This window comes from Pongo pygmaeus, chromosome 7 (genome assembly GCF_028885625.2).
Source record: "Pongo pygmaeus isolate AG05252 chromosome 7, NHGRI_mPonPyg2-v2.0_pri, whole genome shotgun sequence".
Lineage (NCBI taxonomy): Eukaryota > Metazoa > Chordata > Mammalia > Primates > Hominidae > Pongo > Pongo pygmaeus.
In genome coordinates, this window is record NC_072380.2 from 78,541,390 (window position 1) to 78,559,849 (window position 18,460).

The following is an 18,460-nucleotide window of genomic DNA, read 5'->3' on the forward strand; positions in this document are numbered from 1 at the left end:
ACTATTATTTATCCCTGTCTTAGAGTCACAAGAAGGATAGTGCCTCACACCAGGTCCACAGCAGGAATATCTTGTTCCAGGATTGACATCTGGGCAGCTGACCTCAAAGTCTATATTCTCACTCATTACTGTAATTTTCATAGGAGTCTGGTGTAGCTATGACCCACTTTTGGTAATATGGTATTTGATCAATGCAAGGTATAAAATGGTAAATATCTTCCACAAGGAAGTCATTTTTTAGATTCAGTGCTTTTTTGTTGCTCAAATATATAATTCGACACCATAAAAATGTATTCACACTAGAAAAGGTCCATATATAATCTTATACATACTACTCAAAAATACTGTAATGCTGTTAATGTAAACTCAACTGTATTAATTTATATTATAAGTAATGACTGTTGTAGGCAAGAGGTGGGCTGGTAGAATATACTGTGATCATCAGTGTTAGGTAATATATCCACCGTGGGTTGAGTGCCAAACAGCTCCAAGACAGGTTGTGATCTAAATGGAGGGAAGGAGGAAGACGACGCTTTCCATCTGTGTGCTTTCAATATTTCTTGTTAGCCATGCCCTGGAGTCATACACTACCCTGCCCTACCACCTGCGGAGCCCCTGCCCTTCAAATCCCATCACACGGCCTGCGTACCAGGGCAGCAACCCAATCAGCGACATTTGGGCTATCCACGCGCTGCGGATCGTGGCTAAGTATCTGAAGAGGTATGTCACCCCGAAGGGGATAGAAATAGAACACGAGGCCCACATTCTGCCGGCACGTGAAACATGACATGCCTGAGCCTGAAATATCCTGAGCAGGTCTGTTCGCCAGAAAAGCAGTCAGTGGATGCGCAGAAGCCCCAGACACCAGCAGCCTCTGGAGGGACCCAAGGGACAGGCAGATGAAAACTGGGTCCTTCAGTCCCTAAAAGGCAAAGGCAGCCAGGGGACAAACTAGGAGCCAAGCTAGGATGAGGGGCGGTGTCCTTTGAGATTTGGCTCCCCAGGGCAGAAATGAGACCCACACTGGCAGATGTTGGCTATGCCCATCCAGGCCCTGTCCGAAGACACACAGAATCCATCCATTGAGTTAACTCAAATGAACTAAAGAAATAAATGTGGACTGGGCACAGTGGCTCACACCAGTAATCCCAGCACTTTGGGAGGCCAAGGCAGGAGGATGGCTTGAAGCCAGGAGTTCGAGGTTGCAGTTAGCTATGATTGCACCACTGCACTCCAGCCTGGGTGACAGAACAAGACCCTGTCTCAATTTAAAAAAGAAAAGAAAAGAGTAGAGATTGCTGTCCCAGGAGATGTAAAAGGCAGAAAATGTAAAAAGATTCCTAAGAGGTTGTGAAAGATTTATGAATACAAGTATATACATACATGTATAGCCATAGGCTACAGGAGAGCAAATAGCAATCAGGTCCTGAGACAGCAAAGATATACTTAGGATGAAAGCTGATACCTGAGATATTAGGACATACTCAAAGTCAGACTCACTTTTGTATTTATACATAATGGACAGAATGGCCACAGGTAGGCTAGGCCTAGACATGAGCACGGTGCTTCCTCTGGCCTTGAGCTAGAAGCTCCAGTGACAAAGGAGCCTTGGAATTGCATTTGTAGCAGAGCAGCAGGAAGGATCCCAATACTATTTCAGGTTTGTGGGGGACTCCCAGGACAGCACAGCAGCACTTGACTAGGTCCAAACAGACACGCATCATGGGGAGCCAGTTTGTTTGACAGGGACAGAGGCTTGGCGGTGGCACAGTGGTGGTAGATAAGGAGAGACGGACAGAGGAAAGGCTGAAAGCTCCACCACCTGCTACTTCGCCTTGCCATTGGGGGAATAAGGAGCTAACATGGGGTTTCAGAAAGGAGGCAGGAACACCCAACCATTCCACATGAAAGGAACATTTCAAATGAAAGGGAAAAAAAAGGCTGTGCTTTTTTATTTCACCACAGGAACTCTTACACAAGGCAAAATTGCAAAAAAGCCCATGAAAAGTAGGTTCCCTTGACAGTCGTCAGGCTTCTTCCCTGGGGCAAGGTGTTAGCAGTGACTGCAGGAAGGCTGTGCACCATCAGAAAGGGGCTTTTGAGAATTTACTTTTCCAAAGTGGCATTGGGGACACCCAGAGCAAACTAAAGCTCATTCGACAATCACATCCACTTCCTCAATAATGTTGGCATAGAGGTGCAGCAACCACAGATATAAAGAGGCCCCCAGTGAGTCCAATGGGAGGCAGTGTCTCAGAGAGAAAGAGCGCTGGCCAGCAGGTAGCCCCGGGCATCTGAGAATGTTTACATCCCTTCACAGGGCCGTCAACAGCACTGACAAATGAAGAAGAAGAATGAGTCTCAGGGCACCTTCCTGGAGTGGCCCTCGCCATCCAGGGACCAGCGCGTTGCCTCCCCCGGCGCTTTCACATCACATGAGCAGCTGACAGCATATTTATTATGCCTTTGCTGAAACAGTTGATAAGAAAATATGTTTCCCTTCAGTTTTCATTTAGAAGACAAGACGTCGTTTGAATAACTTGCCGAATTTTTCTTCCTACCGAGTAGCATTTCTTTTTTTTCCCCATATCTTTCCCTAAGGCAGCTCCTTATTCTGTAGGAATTGCCAATGTTGATGTGTTATTGTTAGGTATTTATATCATTCACAGGGCTGTCAGAAATCCCGATGATCTTGAAGCAAGGTCTCACATGCATTTGGCAAGTGCTTTTGCTGGCATCGGCTTTGGAAATGCTGGTGTTCATCTGTGGTGAGCAAGTCTGAGATTTCATTTCTTTACTCAAGCTATTGCTTTAAAAATTTTTAATGTTTATAATTCAGGACAGGTGGTAAAATTTAAATATGCTATAGAAGGAAGAAATTTAACTTTATGTTCCTAAATGTATTCTTTTTTCTTTTTTTCCTTTTTTCACCACCAGCTAAAGTAGAAACCTAAATGTATTCTTAAATTGAATGTGGTTCCTAAATGTATTCTTTTATGTTCTTAAATGTATTCTTTTCCTTTTTTTCTTTTTTCCACCACCACCTATAAAGTAGAAACCTAAATGTATTCTTAAATTGAATGTGGTTTACTGGGTTTTTTAATAACATATTTTTAAGGTATAATTCACATACTATACAATTCACCCATTTAAAATGTACAGAACATTAGTTTCTAATATATTCACAAAGTTATGCCACCATCATCAATTTTAGAACATCTTATCACCCCAAAAAGAAATCCCATACCTCCTAGCTGTCATCCACCAATCCCCCCCACCTTCCCTAATACTTAGCAACTACCAATTTACTTTCTTTTTCTTTCTTTTTTTTTTTTTTTTTTGAGCTGGAGTCTCACTCTGTTGTCCAGGCTGGAGTGCAATGGCGCAGTCTTGGCTCACTGCAACCTCCACCTCCCAGGTTCAAGCAATTCTCCTGCCTCAGCCTCCTGATTAGCTGGGATTACAGACGTGCACCACCACGCCCAGCTAATTTTTTATATTTCTTAAGTAGAGACGGGGTTTCACCATGTTGGCCTGGCTGGTCTCAAACTCCTGACCTTAGTTATCCACCCGCCTCCACCCCCTAAAGTGCTGGAATTACAGGCATGAGCCACCGCGCCCAGCCTACTTTCTGTCTCTGTAGACTTCCCCATTCTAGACATTTCATGTAAATGGAATCATAGAATATGTGGTCTTTTGTGTCTAGCTTTTTTCTTCTCTATGGACATAGGTTTTCCTTTCTCTTGTTATATATGTAGGAGCAGAATTGCTGGGTCATATGGTAATTCTGTGTTTAAATTTTAAGATACTGACAGACTGTTTTCCATGGCATCTGCGCTGTTTTACATTCCCACCTGCAGTGGGTGAAGGTTCTGATTTCTCCACATACTCACCATGTGTTGTGAATTTTTTAAACTTAAATGTAGGATTTTTCCCCCAATCTCTCACAAAAGAAAGGGATCAGAATGCTTGTCAATAGCCCAGAATTAATCTCTTTGATTGAAACTTTATTGGTATGTTGCTTTAAATTTGAAAACCATTGAACTTTAAAAATTAAGAATAGGACTTTGCTAGGGCGAACGCAAGGAATGATCAGCCTCTGATGATCTACCACTGATGGGAACATAAATTGGCAACATCTTTCCAAAAAGCAAGTGAGCAAATGTACCCAGAGCCTGAAAAATATTTATGCCCCTGGGCCCACCAATTCACTTCTAGGAATCTAGCCTGAAGAAATACCCATGGCTGGGCGCGGTGGCTCACACCTCTAATCCCAACACTGGGAGGCCGAGTTGGACGGATCCCTTGAGCTGAGCCCAGGAGTTCAAGACCAACTTGGACAACATGGTGAAACCCCGTCTCTACAAAAGAAAATACAAAAATTAGCCAAGTGTGGTGGTGCGTGCCTGTAGTCCCAGCCACTCAAACACCTGTAGTCTCAGCCACTCAAACACCTGTAGTCTCAGCCACCCTGAGGCAGGAGGATCGCCTAAGCCAGGGAGGTCGAGGCAGCAGTGAGCCAGAATTGCACCATTCCAGCCCAGGCAACAGAGCAGGACCCTGTCTCAAAAAAACCCAAATAAACAACAACAACAAAAAAACTATAATATTTTCCTATTTGTTCATCAATAGTTCAAGAGGATATAAAAAATTTTTCACTGAGCGTGGTGGCTGGATCCTTCCTCACTTGAGCCCAGGAAGTCGAGGCTGCATTGAGCTATGATCACACCACTGCACTTTAGCCTGGGTGGCAGAGTGAGATACCGTCTCTAAAAAAAAAAAAATTTTTCAGTAAAAACAAAGACCATTGATGCCTTTTCTTGATGTCAACTAAATCTAAACAAATCCTTGAGGTAGAATTCAGGCAAGAGAAATCAGTCAAACCAGAACTGATTAACATAGCCTGTCAGGCTAGAATAATCATTTCTGACTGGACTCCGTGAGTATGTAAATTTGAAGGGATCTGTCAGTTACTGGCGAGACAGATCACTGGTGGGTCAAGCTTGCACATCATCAAATACAGCACATCCTGACTCACAAAATTCCCCTGACATCATCTGGGAGCACACTGCCAAGGAACTGCCAGGGAAAAACAGAAAACACATGCCCAGAGCTTATTACAGAAACTTCAAAGTGAATTCCCGAGTCTTTGAGATCGTAATGTTAACTAATGGCTTCAGGGAGCTACTTCTGGATCAATACTTTTTAATGTCATACAATTCTATAAGCATTTGAATTTGAGCATTTTCAGAGGTTTTGTTAATGAATGCACTACATGTCCTAGACATCATAATATATCCTTATATCCAAGAAAACAGAACATATCACTTTTTCAGGTAAAGATACTGTCTAGAGACTGTGACAGGCATCCCCTTAAGAGTATCTTTCTATTGTTGACTTGAATTTCGATAACTGTGTATGAACATAAGGATTTTTTTTCTTTTCTAGCCATGGAATGTCTTACCCAATTTCAGGTTTAGTGAAGACGTATAAAGCAAAGGATTACAATGTGGATCACCCACTGGTGGTAAAATCATAAGAATAAATTATTTAATTAAATATTATAATCCCCCCAATTTCCATAAATATATTTGCCAATTCTCGTCTGCTTAGAGTATGGGGTAAAGTAACTTAATATCTAGAATATGCAGGGAAGAACAGCTTTGTCATCTGCCGGTCACCGCATTTCATTTCTCCCCAGCCCCATGGCCTTTCTGTGGTGCTCACGTCCCCAGCGGTGTTCACTTTCACGGCCCAGATGTTTCCAGAGCGACACCTGGAGACGGCAGAAATACTAGGTATGAACCATTACTCAAAATTCTGTGACCGGCCGGGCACGGTGGCTCCCACCTGTAATCCCAGCATTTTGGGAGGCTGAGTTGGGTGGATCACTTGAGCCCAGGAGTTCAAGACCAGCCTGGGCAACATGGCAAAACCCCATCTCTACAAAAAAAAAAAAAATAGCCAGGTATGGTAGTGCAAGACTATAGTCCCAGCTACTTGGGAGGCTGAAGTGGGAGAATCACCTGAGCCCAGGAAGTTGAGGCTGCAGTGAGCTGTTATCATGCCACTGCACTGCAGCCTGGGAGACAGAGTGAGACTCTCTCTCTCTCTCAAAAAAAAAAAAAAAAGAACCATAAAGGACAATACCAAAAAAATATTGCTTTGCGATAGCTTAATAATGAAATATCAGGCTGGGCACAGTGGTTCATACCTGTAATCCTAACACTTTGGGAGGCTGAGGTGGGAGGATAGCTTAAGCCCAGACGTTTGAGACCAGCCTGGGCAACATAGTGAGACCGTGTTTCCTTAAAAACATTTTTAAAATATAAATATATGATTAAAAATGTCAGTGACCTGACCAAAGCCCTATCTAGCACTAAAATTCTGTCATTTTTATGTTTCTGAGAGTATTGAGTCTGTTACGTTTGTAGTAATACTGTTTCCTGTTTTTATCTCAAGGGAAAGTATAATTATTTTTATATTTTTGATGTTATAAAGTTATAAATGACTTTTGCTATGTTCGATAATAAAATGAATCTGTATCAGGAAGCAGGAGTAAATTCCTAATTATAGAGAATCAAAACAACTGGAAACTTTTTTTCACCAAAGCCTGAAAAGCTCCTGATCAATTAGAAACTTTATAAAAATATCCTGAAAGAGGAGTCTGTTTGCCATACTGTAGAATAAATAATGTCAATAATAAGATATCCACAGTACCTTTTGAATCTTACCAGAAATAAAATGATATTCAGGATAGCTTTAATGGTAAGTAAAATGTTGGTGTTTTACTAATACCAGAACTCTTTTAAGTAGACTTGAATATTTTATTAACTTGCAAAACATCTTATTCCGCCACTTGTGTTTAGTTAGGGCAAGAAGGGAAAGGCTAAAAAGAAAACTTCATTATGCTCTCCTAGCCCAGCCGTTGGAGAGATTATTTCCAGGGAGGTAGGAAGGACCGCAGACATCCTCCTGCAAGAGCTCCCGCTGAGTCCCAGGTGCTGTGCTGGGAATGTCAATAACACAAGCCCAGGGCAGAGAGGGGCCAGGGGCACCATTTCCCAGAGGGTGCTGAGGGGAAACAGTGCAACTTTGCCAAGGATCTGTGTCCCTTTTCTCTTTCGGACTGGAGATGTTGTTCAGCCATATGTTGGGACTCAGCTGCCTTTGTAAATATTCAAACCATGTAAATAAGAAGAGAGAGCACAAATCATAGGCTACATTTATGATAAATGGGAAAATCTTAGAGCACTTAAAGTTAACACTCCAGGCAACTAGCAACACTACTGAAAAGGGAGTTCTTCTGTTAGACAAATTCCAGGCTGGAAGAACCCACTGATTCTTCCTTCTTGAATGGGAAGTTTTAATGTTATCTATACTTAGCTATCCCACATGATGAAATATTTTGATTCTCCATGTCATCTTAGATTTCTTAGCTTTAAACTGATGTATTCTTTTTCCTACCATCTCTTTTTTTCTGTAACACTTCATAGGAAAATGCAGAGGTTTCGATGGTGTGTTTTATGGCAGCATTCCCAGGAACATTAAAACTTCATAAACTTCGTATCATATGTCACCGCTCCACCTAATCCATATTTTAGCTGCCGCTGGGTAATACAAACTGGTCTTGTCAGGCAAGGTTTACCTTTCGTCCGGCTGCTCTCCCAGCCAGCCCTGTATCTGGTTCTATTCATACCTTTTCCTGGATTCCTAAGAGTTCTCACTGTCATGGAAGAGAAAGCTAAAAACCAATTTAATAATGTGCTTCAATATGGAAGTGAAAGCAGTCACGATCTCCTTTTGAACAATACAAGAGAAAGTGGACTTAGACTACTGTGGGAGGCATTTTGCATAGACTTCATATAATGCTACACTCTATAGAGGGCTTTACTTCTTGGCAGTGAATGTGTTTGGCTAGAATACATGAGAATGCAGGGTGCTAAGGGTTGTGAAATCAGTTCCCTTCCTCTGGGAACTTTCTCTGTCACCCTGCCTGAGGGCAGAACCTCCTGCATGGCTCTTCCAGATTGCCATTTCCATGATTATGTGCATTATTTTTTAATTTTTATTTTATATATATATATATATTAACAGAGACAGGGTCTCACTGCTCAGGTTGTTCTTGACCTCCAGGACTCAAGTGATTCTCCTGCCTCAGCCTTCCAAAGTGCTGGGATTACAGATGTAAGCCAGCAGGCCCGGCCTCTTAATTACTAATCACGTAAAAATTCTGCCTTTATGAATCTTCTTTCATCAATACCATTATTATCTGCATATGAAATGCTGTTTTCTGAGAGCCTTCATGTTCTTGGTCCTGCCCAGCTGGTTCTATAATATTTATTTAGAGGAACCTACCCTGCCCTTTGGCAACAGAATCTAAAATTAAAAGTTTTATAGCTATAGAGGACAAAAGTTTTCTTCCCTGTTCACACATAATCCATTTTTGTCGTGCTTATTTTCTTTTTGGTGGTTAATTTTGGAGCTTTTGTACTTCTGTAAGCTTGTCTCGCAGGGTGTTTGCAAAGGATTTGTCTTTTTCTAAGATGTTGCTGTGGGAAAAGACGTTGAACACATCATATACCTCTAGATGTCAGCAAATTCCCAGCCTTGAAATTACATAAGCTGTGTGTTCTTCAAATATTCATTCCTCCATCCCAGCACCAGCCGACTTTCTTGCCTTGTCCTGCACCTCTCTTCTTGTCTTTGTTTCGCTTCTTCCTACCACACAAGGGGCGAGCATGTAGGACTTGGCAGCCCCTCCGAAATGTCAGAGCTAAGTGAGCTCCCCCAGCCAACTTGGGCCCTCCTGGGGAGGCACACGATGGCCCCGTGCTGGGCGTTAGGGAGACCCCATGGGTGTGCATGGTGTATTCACTGATCTTGTGACTGAACTCCACCCAGAGCCCGTTTCTTCCTCTCTCCCTACAGTCAGTGCTTTATGTCTTCTAGGAGCTGACACCCGCACTGCCAGGATCCAAGATGCAGGGCTGGTGTTGGCAGACACGCTCCGGAAATTCTTATTCGATCTGGATGTTGATGATGGCCTAGCAGCCGTTGGTTACTCCAAAGCTGATATCCCCGCACTAGTGAAAGGAACGCTGCCCCAGGTAAGAGACGGGCACGCTCCTCACTCCCGACGAAGGAGCCTAGCGCCTCCAGAAAGACATGCTCCATTGGTGGCGGGCTAGCGGGGCTGGAAACCAGGGCTCCCTGGTGGTTCTTTGGTCTCCTCCACAGCAGACAGCAGTTCTGTCCTTTCCCGGTGCAACGGGGCCAGGCCCTCGCCTTTCTGTTCATCCATACAGCCGTAGCTGAGGTGAGGCTTTTGTGAAAATTTTCATGAAGGGATGGATCCTTTATGAAAATTCAAGGCAAAAACAACCAAACTGATCTTGAACTATGGCAAAATTTCTCTTTTCCCTATTTCTGTTCTTTGAAGGGCTCCTATAAATAACTATGTGAAGCTGTTCCAAAAGGACCACCAATATTATTTTCCATTGTAAAAGAGTTCCAGGTCTCTGCTATTTTGTGAAGAATAGGCATGGCCTTTCAATTAACACTATCACCAAATTGCTTTCGATGAATGTGGGAGATTGTGTACTTGATACATATCTGTGTCACTATGGGTCTGATTTCATTTCTTAAATTTTTGTGAAGAATGTAAATGGAGCTGCATCCCTAATTCGGTAGAATCATACTAGGTGTAAAGTTTGCTCTTCCGAGGTTCTCATGAAGAGCTCTGATACCCTCAGTGGACCTCTCTTGAGCTAGCACATCAGATCCGAATAGGCCAAGGTCCTGTTCTTTGCAATTCATGATAAAGCAGAGAGCTCAGAGCATGAGCACTTGATTGGTGGACCACACCATAGTCACCATGCCCAAAATACTCCTTTAGTCCTCCTGGCCAATATGGGAAAGGCAGAGGTCACCTCAATGCTATGAGGGTATGAGGATAAGGATCTTCTGCCACAGGCTAAGGCATTCCCTGACCATGGAACAGAGTTAGCAGCTGAAATATCCACTCACACAGCAGCCTGCTTGCCGCAAGTGCTGGTGCTTTTCCCTCACCCCACTCCAAGTAGGCAAGGGCCTCAAACTAGCTTCTTCCTCCCCACTTCGCTAGTACTTAGAATGTTGACAGACTCACCACTCACTTAAGATAATATTTGTATAGATTGTGTTCATAGACTTATGTGTCCACAGGAGCCAGGTAGAGAATAGCAGTGAACAATGTCATGTAAGGCCTTAGGGAGTGGTGGGGACTTTGGTAAGCCAGAAAGCACATGACCCATCTAATAGGGTGAGCAGCTCAGCTACAGTTTATCATCACCAAGCAGAAAATCAGGTCCCAGTGTTAGTAGAACTTCCAACTCTCAAGAAAAATCAGCAATCTGGATGTTTGTGTTGAATTCCCTGGTTTCCAATGCACAAATCAAATGTAGTCCATGAACCACCAGTTTCCCTGATTTGAATTCAGGCTCAGTGAATTCAATTGCATCTACAAATAGAAATGAACAAGAAACAAAGGAGTCTCAAAGTATAGCAGAGACCCTGGGCTAACCCACACACCCTTAATTCTAACCCATACGTCCAAGGGACCAAATCACTAAAAAAATCAGACTCTCTAAGGCCCTCACAGTTATTTTATCCAAGCCTACCAGCCTGTAAGTTCTGTGAGGGCAGGAATCTGTCTGCTTGACTCATCCATTTTCCATTGCACCTAGCACAGGCTAGTAAACATGTTAAATGAACACATACCTCCATTCCTCTCCTCCTAAGTCCTCTGTCTAGATAAGCTTTAATGGCTGACTGAGGATAACTTTTTGAAAAGTTTCCTTAGACTGACTATGACTCAACCAAACACAGGGGAGCCATGAAAGCTCAGGGACACCCTAGACTGAGTGGTCATAGTGATTGTTTCCGGGGGGAAGGACAGGGCTGGAGTGCAGCGGCATAAACATAGCTCACCACAGCCTTGACCTCCCAGGCTCAAGTGATCCTCTGTCCTCAGCCTCCTGAGTAGCCAGCACTATGGGTGTATGCCATCATACCAGGCTAATTTTTTTAACTTTTTTGTACACAATAGGTCTCACTGTGTTACCCAGGCTGGTCTTGAATTCCTGAGCTCAAGCAATCCTCCTGCCTTGGCTTCCCAAAGTCCTAGGATTATAGATATGAGCCACAGTGCCTGGCATTCACTGCAATTTTAATGTAGCTTCTGGCTTTATGGCATGGTCCCAGTGACACTGTCCACCCTGCAAGGGGCCCTCCAAAAGGTTCTATTTGTTTAGCCCAGGAAAGTGTTCAGGAAAATGTGTGGGTCCACCTCCAAGAATGGTATCCATGATTTTCAGATGAAACTGTCTGATACCCTTGGCCATTTGATTGCTGGCCATCAGTACACACTGACAGGTGTTTACTGTTCTAATTCTACTGTGGTCAGACTGTCACTTTCTTTTGTTTGTTTTGTTTTTTGTTTTTGAGACAGAGTTTCGCTCTCATTGCCCAGGCTGGAGGGCAGTGGTGCAATCTTGGCTCACTGCAACCTCTGCCTGCCGGGTTCAAGTGATTCTCCTGCCTCAGCCTCCCGAGTAGCTGATATTACAGGCACACACCACCATGCCCAGCTAATTTTTGTATTTTTAGTAGAGACGGGGTTTCACCATGTTGGCCAGGCTCGTCTCAAACTCCTGACCTCAGGTGATCCGCCCACCTCAGCCTCCCAAAGTGCTGGGATTACAGGCATGAGCCACCACAACCAGCCCAGACTGTCACTTTCAAAAGCTATTCCACATAGCAGCAGATCCAGCCTAACATTTGAGACCACTAAAATAGCACTAAATTAACACTAAAATAGCAAGTTAATTAGTTATTCTGAATTATTCTGAATGCCTCAGTGCACATGCAATACTGGGAAATCACAGATAGCAAAACCTTAATTGGACAAAACCAATTTCTTAGTTTTACAAAAATGGGAGGTAAATGGAATCTTTTGGATATAAGTTCTGTCTTAAAGTGGGAAGCCAGATTTTCCTCAAGCTGTATTCATAAAGCGCCCCAAGGCATCTGCTGCCTTTTTACCTCTGATCATGTTTTCATGATTCAGAGAAATATAGTTAATTTTAATTAACTAGCCCTAGGTTCATTTGGAGTCTACATGATTGACGTGTATATTCACAGATTGATAGGACTTTGGTAGGAATCTTAGAAATAAGCTTGTCCATTTTGCAGATGAATAACTACCATGGAATTTTGTTTGTTTGTTTGATGGCAGTGACTGTTTTACAGGAATGCTGTGGCCACTTCAGAGTTTTACACATGCAATAGACTAATCTTCACTTATTAATATCTCCAGGATTTAAGGTAGTGAGAAGAATATACTGGCTCCTCCAAAGAATGTCACCAGAAAGATTATTCAATGTAGTTGACATTTGATGAAGGTTCTTTTCTGTTCAGCAGTGAAGGATTGGTTTTCTCTGGAAGGAACAACCAGGCCAGTATTCTTGACCAAACACAGCCCATACTGGTGGCAGCTAATAGAAGCCCTGTGTACAGAGGCTTTCAACTGCCATAGCCAGGCTGCAAGGGGAGCAAGTAAGAATATATTAATCTTCCAAGCTGGATTTCTGAAACCTCTGGAAAAAAACATTTACATTTCAAATCAAAACATTTCATTACTGAGGAGCGCTGTCTACCCAAATGAGCACTTCCACTCCCTGGTAGACAGGCCAGCTGAAATGTTGTTATTTCATGAATGTGCTAAAAGTAGATGTCTGAATTTATTTCATGCCCGTGTTAATGAGTTGTCCTTCAGTCTTACATGCCTATAAATAATAGCACATCATTGCTTAACATATCTTAATTCTGAGAGAGTTTAGCTTTTATATGGCAGAGCTGATATGTGTAGGGACATATCACAAACTTTATGTCCTTTTCCTGTTTAACCAATCACTGGGGGCCAGAAACGCGAAACAGAAACTCAGCTCAGGCTTGGCTTCAAGTACTTCTAAGAGTCCTGCACTGCTCCACCAAAGATAAACAGGATCATGTCAAGGGCCTTTGAGCTCATCAGATAAGACTCTCCCATTATGAACAAAGTAACTTGCCATCATCTGCAGTTACAGCAAACACTGAACTTCAGTTCTTGACCCTGCACAAACACATACATAATGAGACCCTCTGCCTTGCTATGGATTTCCAAAATTCCTTAGGGTCTCTTAAAAATCTGCTGGGATGTGAAACTTTGTCTTTGCCTCACCCATACTCATAGGCCTTGTCCCCCACTCCTCTCTCATCTGTCCTTCTATCCTTTCTTCCTTCTTTAACTTATCTTTTAAATTGTGATAAAATATGTATAACATAAAATTTACCATTTTAACCATTTTTAAGTGTACAATTCCATGCCATTAAGTATATGCACAATGTTGTGCAACCATCACCACTATCCATTTTCAGAACTTTTTTTTTAATCATGCCAAACAAGTGGTATGTCCGTTAAACACGAATTCCGCATTCTCCCCTTCTCACAGCCCCTGGGAACCTCTGTCCTACTTTCTGTCTCTATGAATTTGCCTATCCTAGGTACCTCATGTAAGTGAAATCTTACAATATTTGTCCTTTTGTGACTGGCTTATTTCACCCAGCACAGTGCCTTTAGTGTTCATCCACGTTGTAGCATGTGTCAGAATTTTATTCCTTTTTTATAGCTGAATAATATTCCATTGTATGGATATACTACATTTTGGTTATGCATTTACCTATTGGTAGACAGTTGGGTTGTTTCCACCTTTTGACTATTATGAATAATGCTGCGATGAATATTGGTGTACAAGTATCTATTTGAGTCCCTGCTTTCAATTCTTTGGGGTATATACCTAGGAGTAGAATTGTTGTATCATATAGTCACTCTATGTTTAACTTTCTGAGGAACTGCTAAACTGTTTTCTATAGTGGCTGCACCATTTTACATTTCCATTAACAGTGCACCAGGGCTTCAGTTTCTTCACATCCTCAACAACACTTGTTATTTTTCTTTTGTGTGTGTGTAATAGCCATTCTAATGGTGTGAAGTGGTATCTTATTGTTTTGATTTGCATTTCCCAAATGACTAAGGATGGTGAGCATCTTTTCATGTGCTTATTGGCTATTTATATATATATTCTTTGGAGAAATAACTAATCAAGTCCTATGCCCATTTTTGAATTGAGCTGTTTGAGATTTTTTGTTGGTGAGTTGCAATAACAATTTTTTTTTTTTTTTGAGACGGATTCTTGCTCTGTTATCAGGCTGGAGTGCAGTGGTGCAATCTTGACTCACTGCAACCTCCACCTCCTGAGTCAAGCAGTTCTCCTGCCTTAGCCTCCTGAGTACCTGGGACTACAGGCGTGCACCACCACACCCAGCTAATTTTTGTATTTTTAGTAGAGATGGGGTTTCACTGTGTTGGCCAGGATGGTCTCGATCTCTTGACCTCATGATCCACCCACCTCAGCCTCCGAAAGTGCTGGGATTACAGGTGTGAGCCACTGTGCCCAACTAGAATAATTTTTGTATCCTGAATATTAATCCCTCATCAGATATATGATTTGCAATTTTTTTAAATTTTGTTGTCTTTTCACTCTCTTGACCGTGTCCTTTGATGCACAAAAGTTTTAAATTTTTATTCAGCCTAGTTTATCTGGTTTTTTTTTCTTTTTTACCTGTGCTTTTTCTTTTTTTTTTTTTTTTAGAGACAGAGTCTTGCTCTGTTGGCCAGGCTGGAGTGCAGTGGCGCAATCTCGGCTCACTGCAACCTCCGCCTCCCAGGCTCAAGCAATTCTCCTGCCTCAGCCTCCTGAGTAGGTGGGATTACAGCTGCCCACCACCACACCCAGCAGAATTTTTTTTTTTTTTTTTTTTTTTTGTATTTTTAGTAGAGACAGGGTTTCACCATGTTGGCCAGGCTGGTCTCTAACTCCTGACCTCAAGTGATCCGCCTTCCTCAGCCTCCCGAAGTGCTGGGACCACCGCACTGGACTCCCTATGCTTCTGGTGTTACATCCAAGAAGTCATTGCCAAATCCGATATCATGAAGATTTTTCCCTAATTATTCTTCTAAGAGTTTTAGGGTTCTAGCTCTTACATTTAGGTTTTTGATGCATTTTGAGTGAATTTTTTTAATACATCCATCCTTCTTTTCATTCCTTTTACCAGACAAATACTGACTGAGTCCCTACTGTATACCATGCATTGTGTGGTACACTAAAAGAAGGAAAATAAAGTCCCTTTTCTCCTTTGTGAAGCTTTCCTTCTAGTGAGGGGAGACAGTGAATATCTATAAATAAGATATAAATGAAATCATTTCAGATAATGATTAGTGTATGAAGGAAAGCCTGCATAATGAGATAGAGAGTGATCTCACGGGGAAAGTGTGGAGAGATCTCCAGCCAGGGTGTTGGGAAGGTGCATGATGATAGGGCAATGCTTTCCAGGCAGATGGGAAGGGCCCTGAGGCAGGGTTAAGCTTAGCATGTTCAAGGAACTTAAAAGGGATGGTGGGACTAAGTGAGGTGTTAGAGCTGGGGCAGGAAACAGAGCCAGATCAGGGTAGCCTTAGAGGCCATGGTTCTGTTGTAATTGCCATGGGAATTTATCTGCCAGCATTAAACACAGGGATGGTAGGATTCAGTTTATACTGGAAAAAAATCACTTTGGCTGCTGTGGGGAGAATGACCTCTGGGGGGCAAGAATGGAGCAAAAGTGGAAACAGACCTTTTAGGAAGCTTCTCAAGCTGGACAGGCGAGTGATAGCAGTGCCCTGGATTCCGGTTGTGGTACCACAGGAGGTGAGAAGCACTCTGACTGGGGCTTCATTTTGGAAGTAGGACTGACACTCTTGCTGATGATTTGAATTTGCAGAGCAAGGGAGAGGGGAATCAAGTCTGGCTCCTGGGTTTTGCCTGAGTTACTGGGTGTCATTTCTGAGATGAGAAAATGGGAGGAGCGGTGGGGTGGGAGAGTCAGAGTTCTATCTTGTATATGTGAACTTTGAGATGCCAGTATCCCCCTCCCCACCATCTTCACTAATTCAGCAGATAACTGTTGAGCATCTACTTACTATGTCAAGCCCTCCGGTAGGCGCAAGGCAGAGAGCAGTGCACACAGCTGAGCCCCTGGCCTCACAAGCTTCCCTTCCACTAGCTACACTCCCAAACACATGCCAGCAATAGAAAACATGCCCAGAGACCCATGAAAATGGAACCTCAAAATGGACATTCCTCAGTTTCTTGCAGGTGCCAGGGGAGTCATCGCTGTACCTTTTAGCCCCTGTCCCTGAGAAGCTACTGACCAGAGTATAAATAGAAGTAGGATGTGCTGGATGTCTTCACTGAATCGACTCAATAATCACTGGAGAAATTAACAAATCACTGGATTTGCTTGGGAACGTAGAGATAAAACCTTAATTAATCTCATGAAATCTTAATTTCGTGCTGTGTGCAACGGAGTCACTTGTTGCACATAGCATGGAAGTTAATGTTCTACTGAAGTCCTTTTGAATATGCCTTAAGTCCAAGTTGCAAAATACATGGTCTTAGATGTCGGGGATGACCCAGTTCTCTCTCAGAGCTCTGTGCATACAGAGAACCTGGCAGAGGTTGTTGACTGACCTAGTTTTGTCATGATAGGGGTGTTTTCCCCAGGGTTGGTTTGGGCAGAAGGCTGTTGCCAGGGCATAAGGCAAGGGGCAGTGGCTTTCGAAAGCTCTATGGGGAAAGAGGTATGATGTGATAAACCTCTGAGTTGGGGATCAACTTATATGAAGTGTACAAGAAATACCATTTTTAAAGATAATGGCGTTTATCAAGTCATTGATTCTTATGACCAAGTAAATTTCCATAACTTTGTAGCTTTTACAAACTGCCTTTTCAAAGCCCTGGGTAACTTCTTTCATTTACTGTTTCAGGAAAGAGTCACCAAGCTTGCACCCCGTCCCCAGTCAGAAGAGGATCTGGCTGCTCTGTTTGAAGCTTCAATGAAACTGTATTAATTGTCATTTTAACTGAAAGAATTACCACTGGCCATTGTAGTGCTGAGAGCAAGAGCTGATCTAGCTAGGGCTTTGTCTTTTCATCTTTGCGCATAAATTACCTGTTACCAGTATAGGTGGGATATACATTTATCTTGCAGGAAATTCCCCAAAGCTCAGAGTCCAGTTCCTTCCATAAAACAGGCTGGACAAATGACCACTACGTTAGACCCCCAGGCTCCACTTCAGGGGTCAGTGTTCCTGTCCCAAACCCCACACAGAATACTCTGCCTCTGCTTCATGTAGCAAATGAGTAAAAACTCAGTATCTATCGAAAGTGTAAATTATATTTCCTATGCCTAGTAATTCACTGCATGTCTAAAAATTTATCTGATAGAAACACTAGCACCAGTACATACAGAAGCATGGCAAGGATGTTTCTGGCAGCACTTTTCTAATAATAAAATATTTGAAACAACCTTAAGTATTCATTATTGGTATATAGATCATTTATAGTATACTAGACAGTGGAATACTATGGTACTGTTAATAAAGATGAAGTAAATCTCTTGGAAATGTTTCCATAATATACTGGGAAGTTGGCAGAAAGCAAGCTACCAAATAATTATATATTAGTATGATCTGATTTTTGCTTTTTCAATTATACATAAACATATATCTACATATACATACAAAAGAAAGATACACATCAAAACTTAAAAGTTATTACTGGAGAAATGGAATTTGGGGTGTGGAGAACTAAGATAAAATGTTCACTTTATTTTATTTATTTATTCATTTATTTTTATTTATTTTTTTGAAATGGAGTCTCGCTCTGTCTCCCAGGCTGGAGTGCAGTGGTACGTTCTCAGCTCACTGCAACCTCCACCTCCTGGGTTCAAGTAATTCTCCTGCCTCAGCTTCCTGAGTAGCTATTTATTTATTTTTTGAGACAGGGTCTCACTCCTATTGCCCAGGCTGGAGTGGGCAATCATGACTTGCTGCAGCCTCCACTTCCCGGGCTCAGGTGATCCTCCCACCTCAACCTGCTGAGTAGCTGGGACTACAGGCGTGCACCACCATGCCTGGCTAATTTATTTATTTATTTTTGTGTTTTTTGTAGACACGGGGTGTCGCCATGTTGCCCAGGCTGGTCTCAAACTCCTGAGCTCCAGTGATGCTCTCGCCTTGGCCTCCCAAAGTCCTGGGATTACAGGCATGAGCCACCACTCCCAGCCTCATTTTTTATTTTACAAACTTCTGTATTGTTTGGATTTGTTACAACAAGCATATATTACTTTTCTAACTTTTACAAAAGGGAAGGGAAAGGAAAGAAAAATGTCATTTTAATGTTTTAGGTCAGATTCATTTTATTTTATAAAAATACTATTAACATATTTAAAAGGTAAAAACAAATCCACAAGGGTAAAATATTAGAGACCAATCCTCTGG

At 42.4% G+C, this 18,460-nt stretch overlaps 1 protein-coding gene across 3 annotated transcripts in view; it reads left to right on the forward strand.

The window, feature by feature from the left end:
- The window catches only part of ADHFE1 (alcohol dehydrogenase iron containing 1), a 36,376-nt gene extending 18,889 nt beyond the window's left edge, over nt 1-17,487 (forward strand). For all 3 annotated transcript variants that reach the window (XM_054497537.2, XM_054497540.2, XM_054497538.2), the window contains 6 exons: nt 568-720; nt 2,670-2,768; nt 5,449-5,527; nt 5,702-5,798; nt 8,953-9,110; nt 16,946-17,487. In XM_054497537.2, the coding sequence (XP_054353512.1) occupies nt 568-720; nt 2,670-2,768; nt 5,449-5,527; nt 5,702-5,798; nt 8,953-9,110; nt 16,946-17,029 (670 nt within the window). In that variant the 3' untranslated portion in view covers nt 17,030-17,487. The remainder of the gene's footprint in view (nt 1-567; nt 721-2,669; nt 2,769-5,448; nt 5,528-5,701; nt 5,799-8,952; nt 9,111-16,945) is intronic.
- Nucleotides 17,488-18,460: the final 973 nt, after the last annotated feature.